Genomic DNA, 22032 nt, shown 5'->3' on the forward strand with positions numbered 1-22032 from the left:
GCCTTGGATTCTCTAACTCCCTACCCCCTCTAGCTTATGGTTCTGTATTGGAATATGAAGACACTCCTCTCTGTGCTCATATATGGAAGGTTTGCTGATGCCTGAACTGAGAATATTGATGTCAGTACTAAAGAAAGGAGGGGGAAAGCTCTTCAGATCTGACTGACAATATTACTGCAGCTGTTTGCTATTAAAAGGCAGCTCATAAATTTTTGACTGTCAGGTCTGTCAGTGAGTACTTTCAGTATCTGGCTTCTAAAGCTTGTCTATATACAGGGATACCAGGAAAGTTAACTGAAATTCACAAGAGACTTGTCTACAAAAGGAAGTTATTGTGAAGAGAGCTAGGGTATGAATTTACTGAGCATTAATCTACCCCATACTAAGTTCCATACTTACCATGAAGTAAGTTTACTCCATTTCAATGTTTTTATTGCTGTTGTCTGCGTATCTCCTTCGAAAACTAAAAAAGCCAACAAAGAATGCATATTGGCCCACCATGGGATAAATGCTTTCTTTCTTTTTATGTCCTTTGGTTGGCCATCCTTTCCTTGGGACAAATATACAACATGCTTTCTTCCACTTTGGGTCATTGATTTTGAGCTTGAACACACTCAGCTTCACATTCCTGAGGCTTTCACTTTATAGATGGAATCCCAGTCCCACTTCAAACTTAGTGGCATTTGAATTCCACTTAATGCATCTGCAGATACGTAGTGCTATACAAAGTTAGACTATTGGTGTGCCTTAAGGGGCCACTAAACTTGCTTGCACACTTTAATTGATTAGGTATACTATGGTAATACCCAAGCAACAGTTGTGGTGAAGGTTGTCAGTGTTTTATTGGTATCCAGAAAAGGGATATATGGGTCAATGACTCGCAACAGAGGGTAGTAGTGACTTGTCTTTTTCGACCTGGAGGGAAGTGGGCAGTGGAGTCCCCCAGGGCTCAGTCCTTGGGCCCACACTGTTCAATTTCTTTATTAGAGACTTGGATGACAGGGTAAAAAGCAGCCTGTGGGCACGCTAGTAGGGAAGGACAGATTACAGCAGGACCTGAACAGGTTATAGGGGTGAGCTAACAAAAATAGGATGGGTTTCAATACTGACAAGTGCAGGGTGCTGCACTTGGGCAGTAGGAACCAGCAGTACACTTATAAGCTGGGAAACTCCCTTCTCGAGAGCACGGTGGCAGAAAGAGATCTTGGAGTCATTATTGACTCCAAGATGAACATGGGCCGACAATGCGAGGTCATTGCCAGTAGGGCTAACCGTACCTTGTCATGCATCCACATATGCATCTCAGGAAGGGCCAAGGAGGTGATCCTCCCCCTCTGTGCGACACTGGTCAGGCTGCAGCTGGAGTACTGTGTTCACTTCTGGGCACCGCACTTCAGGAAGGATGTGGACAGCATTGAGAGGGTCCAGAGGAGGGCCACCCGCATGATCGAGGGACAGCAGGGCAGACCCTATGAGGAGAGGCTGCGGGACCTTAATCTGTTCAGCCTTTGCAAGAGGAGGCTGAGGGGGGACCTGGTGGCCATCTATAAACTCACTAGGGGGGGCCCAGCAGGGTTTGGGAGAGACCCTGTTCCCCCAAGCGCCCCCCAGGGTAACAAGGAATAACGGCCACAAATTGTTAGAGAGTAGGTTTAGACTAGACATCTGAAGGCACTACTTCACAGTCAGGGCGGCTAGGATCTGGAGCCAACTTCCAAGGGAAGTGGTGATGGCTCCTACCCTGGGGGTCTTTAAGAGGAGGCTTGACGTCTACCTGGCTGGGGTCATTTGAGCCCGTTTTTCTCTCCTGCCCAGGCAGGGGGTTGGACTCGATGATCTACAAGGTCCCTTCCGACCCTGCTTCTATGAATCTGTGAAACTTATGAAGACCCAAAAGTTCCAGTGGGGAGAGGGTTTCAGGGATAAGACAAAGGACATGGACACTAAGTAGCTGATTGATAATAGATACAGACTTCTATATCAGATGATACAGGAGTAGTTTCTTGAGCATATGTAGAAAGTTTTCTGTAAATAGAGCTTTATTTTAGAATAACTGTGCCAAAATAACTCCATGTGCAGAGACTGTATTTTGCAATAGTTATTCAATTTTGAAATTACAGTATAACTTTAACATGCAGTCAAGCTCACTACTTTAATGACCTGGCTTATTTTTTTTTCTTCTATAAATAAGTAGAACAATCAGAAAAAATAACAGCAGGTCTTTGTTTAAGTGAAAGTAAGCTAACCTTTAAAACTCGTCAGTGCCAAGACTTTGTGCACAAAGAAGAAAGTTTGTTCTATGTGAGGCATGTTTTTAGGCAGTTGTCTAACTGTGGCAATATGTCAGAGGTTGCAGATCAACATAGCTTTTGCAGCTATATTCAAATGTCTGCTAGTTCATCATTTTCAATAGCCATATTTATTTTCTTTCATCTAACTCTGATCTGACAATACTTTGAATTAAAACGTTCAGGTTCCTCCTTAAAATATTTGTAGAAAATGCATGTTTGTGAATGTAACATAATTTACAGATAAATTGTTGCACTGATCACATCTGTAAGGTTGCAATAAGAGGCATAAATGAAACTGAATGCAAATTCAAGGTTACAAGGTATTTTGAAAATTTTGTTAAGCAAGATGAATAGAAAATGCTGCTAAAAATAGGTTAAGTCTAAAAATTGTGACTGCTTACTTAATAGGCCTACATTGTCAGCTGCAAATATCAGATATTGGTTTGTACCACTAAAAGTATGTAAGAGATGGCTCCTGGGGTCTAAACTGCTATTCCATTTCATATACTGTTACGTTTATTTGAAACTTAAAATAGACGTTTCTTAAATCATAGAAAAGTAGGATTGGGAAGGACCTCAGGAAGTCGTCTAATCCAACTCCTTGTTCAAGGCAGGATCATCCTACCTAACGCATCCTAGACAAGTCTGGTCTAATTTGCTTTTAAACTTCCAGCAGTAGAGATTCCACAACCTGTCTAGGTAATCTGTTCTAGTGCTTAAACACTTTCATAGTGAGAAAGTTCTGCTTATTATCCAACCCAAAGTTCCCCTGCTTCAATTTAAGACTATATCTTGTCTTGTCCCCTGCAGCCAAAGAGAACAGACCATTTTCTTTATAACCACCCTTCAGGTGAAGACATTATCAAATCCCCTTCGCTCTTTTCCAGATGAAATAATCTGTTCTTTCAACCTTTCTTTGTAAATCATGTTTCCTAGTTTCTTCCAATTTATGAAGTTATACCACTAGTGTAGGTCTTAAATGCATCATTGGTATAAGTAAGCTGATACGATAATCTGTAATTTAGTATACAGTTTGTAATTTTGGAGTTAATATGAAGTTAATTAGGAGTTTTGATTTACAGTTTTTAACATTTATAAGTAATACTTTATTTATATTTTATTTCTTTAATCATAATCAAAATATACTTCCTGTCTCTGGCATGTTGTAATGAGATGATTTTTCTTTCCTTTTTAGGCTCAAATGTTTACTTAAGAAGAGAGCTTATCTGCTGGGGAGACAGTGTCAAACTTCGCTATGGGAAGAAGCCAGAAGACTGCCCTTACCTCTGGGCACACATGAAAAAATACACTGAAATCACTGCCAAATATTTCCATGGTATACGCCTTGACAACTGCCACTCAACACCTATTCACGTTGCAGAGGTACAGGAAACTCAGCAGCTTCATGAATAGCTTGTTTAACAGGTTAAAAGTGCTACTATTTCTCATTCATTGAAAGTGGATAATTTCTGCGTTCCTACTTTTATTTGTAGGCTCTGATGTACTGAATCAGAAGCCTGTGATACAAGACTTGGTCTTTGTAACCCTGTCTTGGAACCTAACAAGCCTAACACTTGTTAAGTTACAGATATTAGGTGTACTATGAAATTCTTTCTTTAAATGTTAAATCCTTTTTTCCACTGCCTGCAGGGGAAAAAATTACATCCTCCACCGTAGACAAAAGCTCATTTGTTTGTTTTTTTTAAAGGTAACTTCCCAGTGTAAATTGGATCTCTAAACTTCTCTTGAACTGTATCCCCAATGCATTCTTAAACAGTTCACTGAAATTGGTGGTGTCCTTAGGGAATTATTATAGAAATATTTGCCTCTAATTTGTTTCATTTTTCATGCATGTTTTAAGGTTGTTTTATACTTAACCATATTAGGTCTGTGTTTCATTAAGTCGGTGCTAGTGTTATGTGACACTTAAATCTCAGTTTGGTTTACTGAATTCATGTAAAGTTCCCTTTAGTTGAGATAGATACGTGTCCACAACAAGGTGTTGCATCAATGTAAATATTTCAGTGTAGAAATAATGTAATTCAATCAAAGCAATTCTAGGTGTTCACTATTTGACTTTTGATCATCATTCTTATTAATTATTGTGTATATGGAAGTTGCAAAAGGTTTTTAATGAAGATAATTAAAAATGTTATTGTGATCTATAGGACATGCTAGCAACAGCCAGGTCAGTCAGACCTAATCTTTATGTGATAGCTGAACTCTTCACGGGCAGTGAGTACATTGACAATGTCTTTGTCAACCGCCTGGGAATTACCAGTCTCATTAGAGGTACAATGAATGACTAAAAGCCATGTAGGATTGCTATGTATGGTTCAAAGTTTTTTAAAGTGAAACTAACATTGGCTTGTTTTTTTTTTATTCTCCTTGTATCTTTCTATGTTCTTTGCATATTCAAATATCTTTCTTTCAATGTTTTTAACTGTTTTTTGGATTGCATTGTTTTTTGGATTGCATCTTAATGTCCAATATGGCTCTTTTTTGTGCACGCGCTTGTTTGTTTTTAACTTCTGTATAACTAAATTTATTTCATTTCCTTAATTTCGGCTCTCCATTCTTTGCTGCATGGCATTTCCCTATTATCCAATTCCTGCCTAGCATTGAATCCTTTCTTTTTTTTTATGTTTGCCACTTCTCTTTCTTTGGCTTCCTTGGCTGTGCTTTTTGCAGTATATGCTGGACACGGCTAGAAAATTGCGAGCTGATTTCTATATAGTGGCTGAGCTGTTCACAGGAAGTGAGGAGTTGGACAATATCTTTGTGAATACACTGGGCATTAATTCCTTAATAAGAGGTAGGCTCGCTACGTGTGTGGTTCCTGCCCTAATTGCCACAGACTGTACGTGTGTTGTGCCACACATGAAAAAAATAACTTGTTGGATATGTACAGGGTTCTATTTCAGACCGTAATTAACAAATGCTTAGTGATGCATTTAGGAATATGACTTGTTTGATACTTGCCAGTGTGAATATAGTATTAATTGTACATGGAGAAATGGAAAAAATTTCTGGCAAAAACTATTCCATGAAAATGCAGCATCATCTTATCTTGATGATTGATTAGTTGGTTTTATTTGTTGCATGGGTCCCCCAAAGCCATTTGGGATCCCCTTTCAGAGATTTCATTTTTATTATATTTTCTCTTCCCTTTTAACACATCATTACAAACTGCATAACAAATGCCCTGAAGTATAAGTATGGTGGGCATACTACTTATAAGCAAAATGTAATACCTTATTTGACATTGTGCCAGAATACCAAATGTAGACACTTCTCATAGTCTCCATACAAGATATCTTTTATGACAGCAATTCTTATGCAAGTTTTGTTCTCTAGAGGCAATGAGTGCATATAACAGTCACGAAGAAGGGAGATTAGTTTACCGCTTTGGAGGAGAACCAGTTGGGTCTTTTGTTCAGCCACGTTTGAGACCTTTAATGCCAGCTATTGCGCATGCACTATTTATGGATATTACACATGATAATGAATGTCCAATTCAGGTGAGCACTTAACGTATTATCTAATGTCTCTTGTTCCATTATTTTGAACATTTCAATGCTTCACCAGTGGTGTTGCTTAAAAATGCAGTGCTCTGAGTGGTGTGGTGGAGGGAGAAGCAAGTACTTACCTCAAGTAGAGGCTGCAGTGGTAGTGCTGGCTGCTGCTGCCTCAGGGCAAGCTCCCAAACACAGGGAGAGTGCTGTGGCAGCATAGGCTGCCTGGGAGCCACTATTCTGCCACTCCCTTTGAATAGGAGCTTTGGGTTGGTCCCCCCTCTTCCCCCTCCCCACCTTCATCTGCTGCTCAAGTTATGCTACTGTATATTACACTGCAGTAAGAGTTATCACGCAAGCAAACAGTGAGTTCTTCTGTAAAACTGAGATTTCCTCCCAAACGCACAAATGCAACATGCAGAAAAAGTTTCATTTGCTTCTCTTTATTATTTTATTCTTGATGCTAGCATCGATCTGCATATGATGCTCTTCCCAGCTCAATGATCGTTTCCATGGCGAGCTGCGCTACAGGAAGCACCAGGGGTTATGATGAGCTAGTACCACATCAGGTCTGTGTTACTTTTACTTTGCTTCTAAAAGTTTCACCACCAACATATATTAAAAGAAATGCATATTTTCCATTTTGATATCTTATTTACTAGTAAGCTTGACTATTTTATTTTATCTCAGAAAACTGAATTGTAGTCCTGGCTAAAGCAGTCTGTACTTAAATTCTTGGTAGCAGCAGCTGTTTCATTCAGAATGGTCTGTATTTGACTACACATGATCTTATTTGTAGATTTCTGTAGTCTCTGAAGAAAGATTTTATGCTAAATGGAATCCATCAGCAACACCTTTGACTCCTGGTGAAGTTAATTTCCAAACGGGAATTATAGGAGGAAGACTGGCTATGAACAGGCTGCACCAAGAACTGGCAATTAAAGGCTTTATTCAGGTAAGAAACTAAAGTAATGTTTTGTTTCCCTCAAATTACTTTTCAGAGTAAGAACATCTGTCAATTTTATGCATTTTATAGGTGTATGTGGATCAAGTTGATGAAGATATAGTTGCAGTAACTAGGCACTGTCCTAACACACACCAGTCTGTAGTGGCTGTTTCTCGCACTGCTTTCAGGGATCCCAAAACATCCTTCTACAGCAAAGAAGTGCCTGAAATGTGCATCCCAGGTAATCAGACCTGTTCTGAAAAATTGACAAGATTGAAAAAATTCAAGTCACTCCAATGCTGTGCTTTAAACCTTTCAGGCTGATTCCAGTTACTGAAGGGCTGTATATAATCAGAATGTAACACTACATTCAGTTACATCCATAACAAGCTGTTATGGAGACATTAGCAATTTGAAACCTCTTCTTTACTTTTACTTTAAAAGCATATACGTTCATGTTCAGTACCTGCACCAAATTCTGCATGGAAATGTTATGGTTTTCCTTTTTTCTTCTTTCTGTGACTCTTTCGTACAAGCAAGAGAAGTTAACTAACTCTGGAGGAAGAACAAGGAAAAAAGTAATAAGTATAGGGATGGGGGGGAGAGAGAGAGAGAGTGCAAGTTACAGAATTGTTAAAAAGCCTCATCAAAATTAACAAGATCTGTATATTTGCATATATATACATATACATTATTTATAAGGCTTGCAATATAGATAATTAATTGAGCATTGTATTTAAGTTGAATTCAAGTGAATGTTTAATATGATCTGGCCATAACCTTTCTGAAAAAGCTGTTAGTTTTTCTCATATTGATCTTTGTATGGACCAGATCCTGCAAACACTTTTGTGTGCTTGTTTGATCTTTATAACAGTAGTCTTACCAAATTCAATGGAGCTGATAACATACTTAAGATTAAGCATATGTGTGGGGTTTCCAGACTGGAAAGAGAAAGTAAAGGTTTTTTGAATGTCATAGGAAATGCTTTGCCTTTTTTGAAAATGTTATATACTGTTTTAAAATAAAAGGTCTGTGGTTGCTGTTGGGGAAATATTGCAGAAAGTTGCCTAATAAGGAACCCTCAAATATATGTTATGTCTCTTAGCAATTCACTCATTAACTTCAGTGATGCACAATCAGGCTGTTAGTAATTTATGACTCACTGTAATTTAGCACAAATTAGCAAAAAACTAGTTTAGATTATACTGTGATCTGTAAATGTACAGTGAGCAAGTTTAGTTAGATAACTAAGGTGAGTCACTATCCAGAACAATAAAATATTATTTTACTTGATATTGATCTATCTTATCTTTATATAAGATAGATGTATGTTTTGTTAGATGTATTTGCTGGTTTAATTTATACAGATCTAGGCCTGCATTTCTATATTTCAAGTCTCTACATGCTTATAAGTTCTTGCTTGAAACAAATTTTAAACTTTTTCTTAAAACTGAAGGAAAGACTTTTTCCTATTCAGTTACCATTTTTTTTATTTAACCAGTAATTTAATATAACCCTCTTTGTAGGCATAATTGAAGAGGTGGTACTAGAGGCTAGAACTGTTGAGAGAAATGTTAGCCCTTATGAGAAAGATGAGCATGCTATCAATGGACTACCTAATTACACAGTGGAAATCAGGGAGCATATCCAGGTACCTACAGTTTTTCACTATGTTAATAGATGATGCAATTTCTTACCAGAAAAGGAGAACTGAATTACAGTTTCAAATTTCATTTTCTTTTGTAAGATCAAAGAAAGTAAAATTATAAAGCAAGCTGGAACTGCCATAAAGGGTCCCAATGAATTTGTTCAAGAAATAGAATTTGAAAATTTAACACCAGGAAGTGTGATAATATTCAGGTATGATATGATGATTATTAATAAGTTACAAAATATTTGGCAGTCATTGGTGCTGATTTAAATAAAACTCTAAGGAAGCAGATGCAAGTGACAATTTTTGCCCAGTCTGGCCACAGAAAGCCGTCTATAGCCATGACCAAACACAAGTGCACGGCTGCAAACAACTTAAAAATGGCCAATCATGTGAAAATCTGACCTCTTGTTGCATGAGGCATCAGATGTTTCAAAATGCAGTGTCTTTTGTAATTTGTCTGCCAAGCTCCCAGACTGGCACTGTTTTCAGAATGAAAGAGAGGAAAGGGAAAGGAGGGAGTTCAGTTTGGGGGGTTTTCAGCACCACCCACCCAGAGTTGGGGGGGCTCCAGTTCACCCATCCCACCCTTCAGCATGAGCTGGGGAGCCCCAAGAATGAGCTCGCTCTACTGTCTCCTCCCTCCCTTCCCTTTCTCCCCCTCCCCCCCCCCCCCATTCTGAAAGCAGTGAGCGCTGCCAGAGCCATGGCCATTACTACGGGAACCTGGCTACAGACTCAGCCTGCAGCTAGATTCCCTTCCCCCATGGAACCAACACTGAACTTCTGTTTGGTCTGAGATAACATTGTAATTCAGAATGCTTTGCAGAAAGTGTTCTGAGTTACAGCTAGGAGCTGCATTCCTGTCTGCACCCTAGGGTTCTCTTTTTAGTCTGTTTAGTTTCTGTAATTTGAAAAGCTAGTTCTTGAAGATGCTAGACTCTTACAAATTGTGTGTTGATATTTTCAGAGTTAGTCTTGACCCGAAGGCACAAGAGGCTGTCGGTGTACTTCGTAATCATTTGATCCAATTCAGTCCACATTTTAAATCTGGAAGTCTTCCTGATGACCACTCAGCACCTATCTTAAAAACTCTTTTCTCATTGTGAGTATTCTTAGATTATTTGCATAGGTGTAATAAAAGGCTGGATTAAGGTTAAAAAAAACAGCCTGCAGATTTTGATTTGTGATAATTCCTTGCCATATTCTGGCTGCATTCAGATTATTTTAGTTGCTCTATACAGAAGTATCAGTTAAGACATTAAAGATTCCTCAACTCCTTCCCATAAGACTATTTCTCAGTTTGTTTGCTGCTTTAAAGTAGACTAAAGTAGATGGTCAGATGGTTTTCTGTTCAACATTCTGTTTAGGTTATTACATTTTACTATGTGGTTTTCTTAAAAGAAACATACACAACCATCTGAAGAGCAATGGATGTTAAGTTTTGGGGGCAAGTTCTATGATTTGTAATTGTATGATCCTGAAACATGCAATAATTTACTTACTGTTTTCTGTGCTTACAGGGTTGTTTCCATGATGGATAGTTTCACTTTGGGTTGAAATATAGTTTTACAAGATTTAAAATTTAATGTAAGACCAAGGCTAGATATCTGGAGGCACTACTTCACTGTCAGGGCGGCTAGGAGCTGGAACCAACTTCTAAGGGAAGTGGTGCTTGCCCCTACCCTGGGGGTCTTCAGAAGGAGGCTAGACAGTCACCTAGTCGGGGTCGTTTGACCCCAGCATTCTTTCCTGCCCATGGCAGAGGGTCAAACTTGATGATCTGCTTAGGTCCCTTCTGACCCTATCAACTATGAAACTGTGAAGAAGTTTGTGTTTGTTTTTAATAGGACATTGTAGTTAGGCTTGATATTTAAGTTCTTAAATAAGTGGCCAGATCTTTAGTTAATGGAATCTCTAGGACACTCGGAAGAATTGTTCATGCAGTTTATATAATTTATATGCATTCAGTTAAATCACATTATTTTTCCTTCCCAGTATTGCATCTAAATTAACTTTGGCTGATCTAAATCAAGTACTATACCGGTGTGACGCTGAGGAACAAGAGGATGGTGGAGGATGTTACAACATACCAAACTGGTCACCTCTTAAATATGCAGGTCTCCAAGGTAATGAATCAGTTAGGTTTTCTTGTGCAGTGAAAATTACCTACATCTAAGTATTAAGATGATTTTATATCCTGGGCACCTGTTCCCTTCCCTTTTAATGAAAAATGCTAATTTGCTTCTGCTTGACTAGGCTACTTGGTGCTTCATGTCAGAGTATAGCAAAATCAAAGTGAGGTAAGATAATGAAACATTTTTAATGCTCTTTTGGACTGAGGAATGAGTTTCTATTTTTACCCTGCTATCACTGTGTTGATAATCTATTAGGAACACTTTAAGATTGTTTAACATATGGTTACTTCCAGTCAACTTATTTGGAAAACCACAGACTTTAACTAAAAGCTAAAGTGGAAGTGGCAGTAGTTTAAAAATGTTTTATTAAATGTTTGATTTTAAGTATGCCATTTAATCTATAATTATTATAATAAGATTTTACAGCTTGAAGCATGGACAGTTCTTTGCTCTATCAATACAGTGTTTTGTGTCTTGGATTTATAACTAGATCAATTGAACTGTGGCAGACAAGTTGGAGTACTGCCCACTCAGCAAGTAAAATTAGTCACTGGAACATAGTTGAAAGGGGTCCATCCATTCCTTGTCTCAGTACTGAAAGATAAATCAATTTTAAGCCCTCAGTTCAGCAAAGCACTTCACTAATTCTCAAGAATGTTCTTACATCAGTGGTGTTTCAGCATAATCTTAGGACAGCAATTCTCAACCAAGATGCCATGAGATTCTTTTAAGGATGCCAGCCAATATTAACACTGTTAAGTGTGCAAACACCTACATGTAATTCACAAGATAAACACAAAGGCCGTGTCCAGAAAAGTGTGGATGTTTGGTTCCCTGGGGACAAGAAGCAGTGACACAAGGTGCAGTACACCTTGTGCCGCTGCTGCTTGTCCCTGGGGAATGCCTGTGTCATGTACCCTCTGGCGCGTAGCAGGTTACCCTGGGTGGAGTAGGGGAGGCTAGGGCCAGCAACTATGCTGGCTCCAGCAGCCTTACCTGGGAACTTCAGGAAACTGCAGCCACAGCGCTTCTGGAGCTTGGAGCCTGTCTGCCAGCTGGAGTGTGGCTCAAGCGGGCCAGGTTCTAGTTTTGGGCCACGTGTGCTGCAGCCATATGTGCCACCCTGTTTTTCTTTCACAGGGGTTTTTTGACCCTAGGGTAAAAAAAAACCAACCCTGTGCTGCAAGGTAGCAGTGTGGGAAACACTTGAATGTGCAGTGTATGGTGCTGCAGATGGGTCTACCGTGCCACGTACTAATTGATATCCAATTAAAACATTTTTTAGTAAAAGATCTTTAGTTCACAACACTTCAGCCTTACAGTTTCGGATTTACTCCTGGAAACTGGAATGATTTGTGATTAACATTGGCAATTATAATTCAGTGTGGTGGCTTAATTTTTTTAGGGTTAATATCAGTGATGGCAGACATCAGACCAAAGAATGATTTGGGTCATCCATTTTGTGATAACTTGAGGTCTGGAGATTGGATGATTGACTACGTTAGTGATCGTCTAATTTCACGTGCAGGAGCCTGTGCAGAAGTAAGTGAACAAAGTATTCAATGATTAATTTCCTTTTTATTTATAGGCCATACTTTCCAGTATGGCAATGGCTTATTGATTTTTATTTCTTTTAAAGAGCCTCAACACAAACGTTTTAGAATTTGATAGCCAAAATTACCCAGATATTCCACACCTCCTTGCCCCATACATGTGCAAACAGATTTTTCAGCTCTTTGCACAGCTATGGCAAAAAACAGAGCTCGTGCCAGGATACCACTTGCCCAGTTTCATGGACCAGCTCTGAAGTGTGGAATCCCTTTAGGTTTTTTCAAAGGAAAGCTCACTGCTGCATAAAACTGATTTTTTTTTTTTCTCTAAAGTTGCTCAACTGGTTTAGGCCTGCAACTTTACCAGAAATTCCATTTGAGGCAGACATCAGTGTGGAAAACTTCAGTCTAAATAAATATATTTGGTAACAGTACAAGTAATTGAAAACAGGGCCCTATAGTGGGACATGTCAGGAAACATTAATCCAAGATTGTATTGAAAAATCAATTAAAGCTTCAAAAGAAAAAATAAACTATAACAGACGTGTCAGGTTTTCAGTAAAACAAAGCATGACTGTAGTAGCATTAGTCCCCTGAATGTACCACCCGATAGCAGCCTGGAGTTACTAATTTTTAAAAACATTATTCTAATAGGTCGGCATATGGTTGAAGGCCATGTTCATCTATTTAAAGCAGATACCACGTTACCTTATTCCGTGTTATTTTGATGCCATATTAGTGGGTGCATACACAACTCTTCTAGATGTGGCATGGTGTCAAATGTCTAGGTAGGTTTGGTAAAAGTAAAGTAAAGGTATGCGTTTATGTTGTTTCTTACAGTTTGTATATGGAAGTTGGCTGTTTAGACACTTCTTAACATGCTTGCAATAAAGGCATTTGGACTTATTACTGTGTTTAAACCAGAGTCCTGCTCCCATTGGCTTTAAGAAAGTATAAATTAACACACAACTTTAAGCAGATTTAAAAAAAAATCATTTCATAAGTGTCTTTCAACTGGAGCATATTTATTAAATTGATTTTTAAACTAAGGCAAAAGGTGAAATGTATGAAACGTATACAATTTTAAATTGTGAAGTTACTGAATTCAAAGGAACATTTGTAGTATTATTTATTCAACTGCTTTGATTACAGCTTTGTTCAGAATGGATCAACCTTTGTTAAGCATCTGGCCTTGGGTTCAGTCCAGATGTGTGGGATAGGAAAATATCCTTGTCTGCCAAATCTATCTCCTACCTTGCAAGATGTCCCTTATAGGGTGAATGAAATCACAGAACAAAAGGAACAGTGCTGCGTTACCTTGGCGGCTGGTAAGTTAGGAGACAAATCACAAATGTTGAAAGAGGTTGTTTTGCAAATAGTGCAGTTCCTTTACTCTTGTGGTTCAGGCATTTTTTATGTGCCTGGAACCATGAAATTTAGATACCATTGCAAAATATTAAATACTGTATAATTTTGTCTGTAACTGGAAGCTTTCTCTCTGTACTGCGTTTATCTGCTCTGATATGAAGATTTGCTTATTCTATTTATTTTTTATTCTGTTGCTTGTTTGTCAGTGGGAAGCATTGCCAGGCAACATTTTCACTGTTGGTACTGAAAGATGAAAATTGGTTGTTGTTCGTGCTGTCTTGAGTTTTAAATAGCATAAACTATTTCCAAGTCTGTTTTGAGACCTTTTAAGTTCCAAAGTTTTGTTATCTCTTTCACTGAAAGAGCTAGGTAGCTGAAATGCATTGGGTCAGTGGTACCCAACTCATTCAGCCCCATGGACAGGATGAGTAGTGCAAGATTAGTCAATGGGCTGAATTAATGCTGCCACCACTCCCCTACCTCCAAATTTTCAGACCCCTGGAGAAATCTCCGGACCAGATCTGGGCTAGATCGTGGTTAGTTCTGCATTAGGGCATGCTTCCCATAATAAATCTTCTGTGTATTATTTCTTTAACCATGTTCCTATTTTCCTCACCTACTGCCTTTGTCACTTCTGTGATGGGGTTTTTTCTGTTAGATTGTTTTCAGTGTAACCAAAGTAGATTTATTTATCTTCAAACTGGAAGTTCTTTGCTGCTAATAAAATATATTCAGAACAACATTCTTCTACTGTATACTTATCTTAATTCTATAGCAAGCCCCCATGACTGCTGTGGCACATCATATCTTAATTCTTTAGTGAACTGAAAGTTCCCTGTCCACCTGATTCTCCCATCATCATAGAGAGTAATATAGAAACTGTGGGACTGCATATAGTAAAGCTATATAAATCACATGTATTTTTATAGTGTCCAGCAGACTGATTTTCTTTAAATAAATACTAACATGGAATGCAAAGGAAAGGAAATTTAAAGTACACTTTGTGTTGAGTACTATATGTATTACAATGTAAAGACAGAGGCTTACGTCTAAGTTCAGACAGAAATGGTTTTTGGTAGGAAGTATAGAATCTGAAACTGATTTGTTAATAGTTCTCTTTTAAATTACCAACTGTTTACTTCTTGGCCTCTGCTTCTTCATGGTCTTTTTTTTCTTCCTTTCCTCTCTTTTCTGTGCTCCTTTTCCTCTAAAACTGTCCCCTTAAACATGCTGTCTGCTCTTTCTGCCACTTTTTCTTTTGTGTTTTTTTCCTCATCTCAGCTGTTCCTTTCCACCTCTACTGGAATACCATTGCTGCAGCTCCTGGTTTCTAAGCAACGTTCCACTTCTCTTTTTGTCTCCTGACAGCATAGTATAGCCACTGAGTTATTTAAATGGGCAAAAAGTTACCAAATGGTAACTTGAGGGGAAAAAAGGTTTGAGATTAATATGCCCTACACACATTACTAGCAGTTATACATACTCCTTTGATTTTTTTTTAACTCTTTTACATATAGTCCCTCTGGTGTGCTGTTGCCATAATCCAGGGATTCCCACACTTTTTCTTATTGCATATCCCCTTCCAGATTTATCAGCTGCCCCTTTACCCTATCAGCATATATGTTTTAACCCCTTAAATGCTGATTATTATTATAATGAAAATTAAATCCACAATTACACTATTTCTCCTGTGTGCCCCCAAAGATGTCTTATTGGGGTATGCATACCAGTTTGAGAACCCCATCATAATCTGTTACGTTACTATTGAATCAAAGGACAAGCTGTTCTGTTCAATAATGCTTGTGCATTCTCTATGGTAAAATTAGCTAAATTTTTTTTAACTAGTTACTGTCTTTCTAGGAAGTATGACTGCAAAGAAGTCTGATGTTCTAGCTGCTTAACATAATCTCTGATGTAAGGTTTAGCATTTATAACAGATAACTAATCTAGTAGTGGGAAAAGTGGGACTGACTTAATTTCCTCCCCCAACTTAATTCACCTGTGTTTAGGTAGAGGAATACTACTTGTTTTAAACTTATGTTTACTTTCCATGCTACACAGACTTAGCAGTGTGATATAATGCTGTATGCTGTTGACATCATAACTTCTGCTCCATAAATTAGAAGCTGGACATGATTGTTCTTTAAAATGTGAAATTCATTTTGTCAGCACTGGCTTTTTTGTCATTCTTTTGGCCCCTTCTCTCTCCCTCCATTCTTTATTTTTGCTGTGTATTTTTAGGCCTTTTGTGTTTGGAATACAAATATTTTAACCTTTTGGTTTGTACGTGCACTTTATATTAGCAAATTTCCATACTAAGCAGTTAACAACTGTTCATCACATTTACTGTTCAGGTTTACCTCATTTTTCTTCTGGTATTTTCCGCTGCTGGGGAAGAGATACCTTTATTGCACTAAGAGGTCTAATGTTGGTTACTGGCCGTCATCTAGAAGCAAGGTAAAAATGATTGTAATCATAACTCTTTTGAAACAGTTTTGTAGGTACTAACCTACTTAAGAAGGGGGAGCCTTTCAGTGTATGGTGAGCAGGAGGTACCTTGATCTTAAAACTGAAATGCAGTATCACGTTTATCTTGCTCTAAGAGGAATTTTTGAACACTTAGTAGACAGAATGAAAAATGACTTTACACAGTTCTCATAGCTTTTAATGTTGGTGTAACAGAGAGCTAGGGGCTCCCTGTTACTTTTAGGGGAAAGATAGAGCAGGCAACTCCCTAGGAAACACTGCATCTGATGAGCTGGCTGCAGGGAATAGGCAGCCATGGGGCCAGAGACTATTAGTGGCCATTGCAGTGCTCCCTGCTGTACAGTAGGGCAGAGCCCTACTACATGCAACAAGGGCACTGCCAAAGCAGCCAGAACAGTTGTTGCAAGCTGCTCAGAGAGCTATCCATCAGGCCCTGATTACAAACCCCTGTGGGTGCCTGGGGAGCCACCTGACTGGAAGGGGCAGGGTTTGAAGAGGCTTATGAACTCAGGGGCCAGCGCAAGGAGGGTAGTCTGGCCCTCCTGCTACCGGGGAGAACTCCCTGCAGGGTAAGAGCTACCTGAGGGACCCTGAGCCAGAGCAGAGAGCCTGGGGTGGAGGCTGCTCTGATGCAGGGGGTTAGGGGGGAGAGGTCTTTCTCTTAAAGCAGAAATGTGCTTTTCCTTTCGTAGTGTTTGTTTGCCCAGGAGGAAATGTTTGTGTTGTAGCCAGTGGGCTCACTCTTTGGTTAAGTTATACTGGTGGACCGGAATGGACTATCAGAGGAGGTAGGATGGCCCAGTAATGCCCAAGAGGCACGTGGTGACTTTGAGCCCTTGCAGAGACAGGGGCTCAGGGCAGTCAGAGCCTGAGGCCAAGGGGGCTGGAGTGCAAACCTGAGAGGGGCAATAGCACGCATGAGCCCAAGAGAGCCAGATCGTAACCCTGCGAGGGGTAGAGCTAGGGCTCACTCTGGGACCTTAGGGCAGCATCCCTTTCTGTTAATTTGACTAATTACAACAAGACATGGCAGGTGAGAGGGAAAGAGAGATCTAGGGGGCTAGAGTGAGTGTAAGGGCTGTGCGGCCAGCAAGGGTGTCCCTGGGGCCCAGTTCTGCTGCAGTTGGTTTGAAGCTGATATTCAGTTTGTATATGTGAACTAAGTTGGGCATTGCTCTTGCACTTTATTTTGCTTATTCTAACCTTGAATAAATTATAGTTAACAAATTGTTATATTCAACATAAGTTGCTTTTTTTAATTTTTGGAAAACAAGAAGTTTTAGAGAATCTCACTGTGACTTGAAATGTGGTTGTATTAATCTCTTGTGAACTTGGTGACTGCTACCAGTTATGTCTACTAAGGCTGGGAGTCAGTGATTTTTGTGGTCATTGCAAATTAACGTTTAAGTATGCAGTGTTTGCTCATTTGCCAGGTTTTATACTTAGAAAACATGTCAGGTTTGTGGACATGCTCCTGTCATTGTTTGTAATATTTTTGTTTGCCATGACAGATTGCAGCTAAAAAAGCAGGGAAAGAATGTGTGGGTTTGTCAAATTGTAATTCATTATGTGAATTGTCTGTTATGCAAAGTGTCAAATAACTACCTACCGGCCTTTTCCTACAGACCTGTTCTAGACCCTGATCTTACAATGGAATCTGCAGTCTGCTAGGGTGGGACTATTTTACATTTTACAGTTTACTATTTGGAAACTTTATTACCTTGAAAATAATTCAGTTTACATTGGCATTTGATTTATTTTATATACCTTGTTTTTCTTTCTTTCCTGTTTCAGGAACATCATTTTGGCATTTGCTGGTACGCTAAGGCATGGTCTTATCCCCAATCTTCTTGGCCAGGGGACTCATGCCAGATACAACTGCCGTGATGCTGTGTGGTGGTGGCTTCAGTGTATACAGGATTACTGTAAAATTGTTCCAAATGGTACAGACATTCTCATGTGTCCTGTTTCTAGAACGTATCCTAAAGATGACTCTTCTCCTCAGTCTGCAGGCACTTTGGTAAAAACAATTTGTAATAAACTGTTTACAACCATAAACATAATTTTAAATGAAACAGTTGCCCAAAACACTTTTATTTAGAGTCCTCCTTTTGGTCTTGTGGAAGTATACTATTTTTTGCAGCATTTATTATTCAGAAACAGTATTAAAAGTTTTTATAACTTAAATATTCTCCATCATTTTATGGTGCATTATGCTAAAACAGAAAAATGTTCCACATTTTAATCGTTTCTAATACATTTGATGGTATGTATCATGTGTTTGGGGGGGGGGGGGGGGGGTTGAGTAGAGCTTTTTGAAAAAGGAAAGATTATCATACGTTTTAAATTTTTTTTTTTTCTTTTTTATTTCAAGATTTAAATAAAACTTGGTCAGCACTAGTTGACAAAGATGCTGATTGGATGTATGATGGTTATAACATAATAAATTAAGTGTTGATATCTGGACATTTCATTTAGCCTATCTTTTTTTTCTCCCCATATCATCCAAACAATCCAGGATCAGCCATTGTATGAAGTAATACAGGAAGCAATGCAACGACACATGGAAGGTATACAATTCCGGGAAAGGAATGCTGGTCCACAGATAGATCGGAATATGAGGGATGAAGGTAGGTAACTAGTTCATGCCATTTAACTTATTCTATAGATTACTTAATATGAGACTAAAAATCAAGAAGGCAGTTCTTTTTTTCTTTCCCTTTTAGTTGTTTGGAATCTAACTTTCTGAAAATTTAATTTTGCATTCCATGCCTCTAACAATGTAATGTTATAAGTATGTGAGAATAAACATTTTAATTTATAGGTATTCTTGGATGTGTAGTCTAGAAATACAAGTACATCCATTGCCAAAGTGTGTAACTAGTTTTCAAGAGAGGCCTTGGTGGGTTCAAAATACGTTTTGTTCTATGTCCTGTTCGTAATCTGGCCAACTTCAGTTGTGATTTGCTTTCTTGGTAGGTTTCAATGTGACTGCAGGTATCAACCAGGAAACTGGCTTTGTCTGTGGAGGCAACCGCTTTAATTGCGGCACATGGATGGATAAAATGGGAGAGAGCGAGAGAGCTCGCAACAAAGGAATTCCAGCTACCCCAAGGTAAGCCTATTTGTCCTGTCAGGGATGTGAGCTAGGCCACCACATTACATAGTAGCCCCTACTAATTGGGCTAGTGAGGACAAGGACAACTAATTAGGGGGGACAAAAAATGACCAAAGGATGTGCAGATGGGTCAGAGGTTCAGAAAAAGTGCATCCTCAGGGGACACTGAGCAGAGCACCCCAGACAGCACCCACCAAGTCTCAGAGGCAGCCAGAGAGCCAGCGGCTATTGCCCAGTGGTGTTCCACTGGAGGTGGGATGGTGTTCCACTACTCCAAGGTAGGAACTACCGGTGGTAAATGCTCTCAAATATTCTAATACTTCTGAACTGTATTTTCCTCTTAGGGAAGCGTAAACAGTAACCAGTGATACCATGCATATTTGAAGGAATAGAACATTGTAGAGCATAGTATCTTGCTGACATAGATTCAGTTCTGTATGGCAAATTAACATTGTATTTCCATACTGAAGCATGTAACAGAAAAAAATAAATCACATCATTGTAATATTAGGTAACTGGGAAAAAATAACTATTTAGATCTTTCAATGAGTAGTTGCCAACATTGTTCCCTATTAATGCTTACAGTAGGACTTGAGTACTTCTGGTATAGAATTTGAAGTATTTGTATAAGTTCTTCTTATCCTCCATCCTTAATATTAAAATGGTCTTAGATAAACACTGTATGCTGCAAACATTTTAATTTTAAACTGATGAAATTAATTTAAAAATAAATATTGTTACTACAGTATAACCTCATAAGTCCGGTTTTCAAAAATCTGGACTTCTCAAATATCCAGCGCTTTTTAAAAATACACTACATTGGGGAGTAGCAGCAGCCAGTCCTGGAGTGGCGGCACAGGGTGGTGGATGGCAGCGGCAGCCGCCGTGTAAAAGCTTCCCCCTCTGCGTCCAGGGGGCAGTAGCAGCGGGTGGTCGCAGAGCAGGGGTAGGGAATAGCAGTGGCCGGTCCTGGAGCAGCAGCCGCATGCTGTTTCAAAAATGTAGACTTCTCAAATTTCTGGCAGGTCCTAGGTCCCAAGGATGCCGGATTTATGAGGTTATACTGTATATGCTTGGAAAATGCTGCAGGCTTTCTGGTTTGGTGCAGTCTAAGAGCAGTGATGTTGCTTCCTTATCAGTTGCCAGATGGTTGAGAGCATCCAGAAGACTAATTGTTTGCCATTTTGTAAAGCCCTCTTTGTCTTTCCACTATTGTATTTTATTTGTTTGGTTCTTGAATAAAACTAATGAAAATGATAGCCCTACATGTATGAAAGCCTGTTTTTCCATGTCTTCTGCCATCTTGCTAAATTGAAATAATAACCTCCACAAAGGAAGACTGTCTTGTTCAGGGAAAAATAAACAACAGTTGACCTTTTTAAAAGATACAGAAGCACCCTAAAATTGACTTTCCTTTTCTTTTTCCCCCCAGCCAAGCAAGGATTCTGTGCCTCAGGGGTGCTTAACAAAGTGGGGTTTTGGATTTTGTTTTTTCATTTGAGTTTTTTTTTCTTCCAGTAAATGGTGGTACACAGAAACCTACATGAGTAGAGAGCAAGTGGTAACTTGTATCTGGCTTCAGATACTTATTTGCCATTCCAAAAATGGATTCTTCTGAATGTGCCATCTTGTTTGTCAGTTGTATGACAGGATATATACATAATCTCACCAGTGAAATCCTGTCATATATGCTGTCCTGCTGAATCTCTGGCTTTGCGGTGGAGCTGTCTGCAGCTTTCTTTTTGGTTAGGTTCTGTCTGTAATTGCCAGGCTTGATGTTGTGCGTGAAGTGATTCTTAAAGGTTGGGCATGATGAAAGTCGGCAACATTGTTTGACTAGTACTCCTGATGTCTTGAAATTAGGCCTCATGTTTTTTCCTTTTAGGATCAAGGGACTAGCTTTACTAGTTTACACATGGAGTAGTGATGGACCTGCTGGAGCTGGCCCATTCTGTAGAAGGCAGGATAGTTATGTTTACTGCTACAATTAATAGAGTGTTTATTTTGGTGGAGAGGGAGGCTGTCATGAGGAAGGGCCAGGCTCTAAACTAAATTGTGGGACATGGAACCCCTTTGGCGACATGTCGGTGGCAGGGGGCATTTTAGCACCTTCCCGTCCTATGACCACATCCAAATCCAGCCTCCACAAAGCCCTGCAGTCTGGATTTGCTCTGGGAGGTGGAGTGAGTTGGAGATCCCTGTTTTAGGGTCTCAGTAGATTTATGGAAAAAAAGTAATCCTTAAAATATTCTGAGCAAAATACCACTAATCTATTAACTTCATTGAATATTCTTAAAATCTATATCTGTTTTTTCGTCTTAGAGATGGGTCTGCTGTGGAAATAGTTGGACTGTGCAAGTCAACTGTTCGTTGGTTGCTCGAGTTGTCTAAGAAAAATGAGTTTCCTTACCATGGAGTCACAGTAAAAAGGCATGGTAAGAATGGTTTATCTTGCAACTCCATCATCACTATGGAAAAATCATTATAACAGCAGACTAATTGCTGTGTGACTAAAAGGAGTAATTTTAACTAAACTTTGTCCTTATTTTTGAAAAAGCTTCTATCTGAATTTAACAACAGTTGTATGATTTAAAAATTTGCACTATTTCAGAACATTATAGGTCAGTGTAGACTTGCAAACTGCTTACCATATGAACATTTTGGGTGCATTTACATTTATATAATAGGAACATTTACATAAAGCTCCATGAGTTACAGTGCCCCCCTGACCCAACAGACATTTGCCTATTTTGGGGAGGGGGTGGAATCAAGCTCCACTTTGGAGCCAGTCAAGCCCAGGGAGCCTGCCTGCAGCTTCTCTTCCCTTGCTTAGCCCTGTTTCCCTCCTTCCCTCCCCCACCCCAGCTCTGATGCCATCTTCAGGAAGGGGTGGGGAGCAAGCTACAGGCTGAGGTTCGCCTGGCCTGAGGTCTTTTTTTTTTTTGGAGGGGGGGTGGTGAGGGGGCAG

At 39.2% G+C, this 22032-nt stretch overlaps 1 protein-coding gene across 3 annotated transcripts in view; it reads left to right on the top strand.

Annotated features, from left to right (window-relative positions):
• AGL (amylo-alpha-1, 6-glucosidase, 4-alpha-glucanotransferase) overlaps nt 1-22032 on the top strand; it is a 55264-nt gene that overhangs the window by 19388 nt on the left and 13844 nt on the right. For 2 of the 3 annotated variants that reach the window (XM_006278803.4, XM_014599681.3), the window contains exons 12-29: nt 3487-3674; nt 4983-5106; nt 5649-5812; nt 6274-6375; nt 6606-6761; nt 6843-6993; nt 8279-8403; nt 8500-8612; nt 9374-9508; nt 10402-10532; nt 11947-12083; nt 12746-12879; nt 13244-13419; nt 15814-15916; nt 17741-17966; nt 18465-18576; nt 18926-19061; nt 21387-21499. In XM_006278803.4, coding sequence (XP_006278865.1) covers nt 3487-3674; nt 4983-5106; nt 5649-5812; nt 6274-6375; nt 6606-6761; nt 6843-6993; nt 8279-8403; nt 8500-8612; nt 9374-9508; nt 10402-10532; nt 11947-12083; nt 12746-12879; nt 13244-13419; nt 15814-15916; nt 17741-17966; nt 18465-18576; nt 18926-19061; nt 21387-21499 — 2526 coding nt within the window. Of the gene's footprint in view, nt 1-3486; nt 3675-4459; nt 4584-4982; nt 5107-5648; nt 5813-6273; nt 6376-6605; nt 6762-6842; nt 6994-8278; nt 8404-8499; nt 8613-9373; nt 9509-10401; nt 10533-11946; nt 12084-12745; nt 12880-13243; nt 13420-15813; nt 15917-17740; nt 17967-18464; nt 18577-18925; nt 19062-21386; nt 21500-22032 lie in introns of all 3 variants that reach the window. The other variant, XM_019479074.2, reaches the window with a different exon arrangement.

The sequence above is a fragment of the Alligator mississippiensis genome, chromosome 5 (genome assembly GCF_030867095.1).
Source record: "Alligator mississippiensis isolate rAllMis1 chromosome 5, rAllMis1, whole genome shotgun sequence".
Classification (NCBI taxonomy): Eukaryota; Metazoa; Chordata; order Crocodylia; family Alligatoridae; genus Alligator; species Alligator mississippiensis.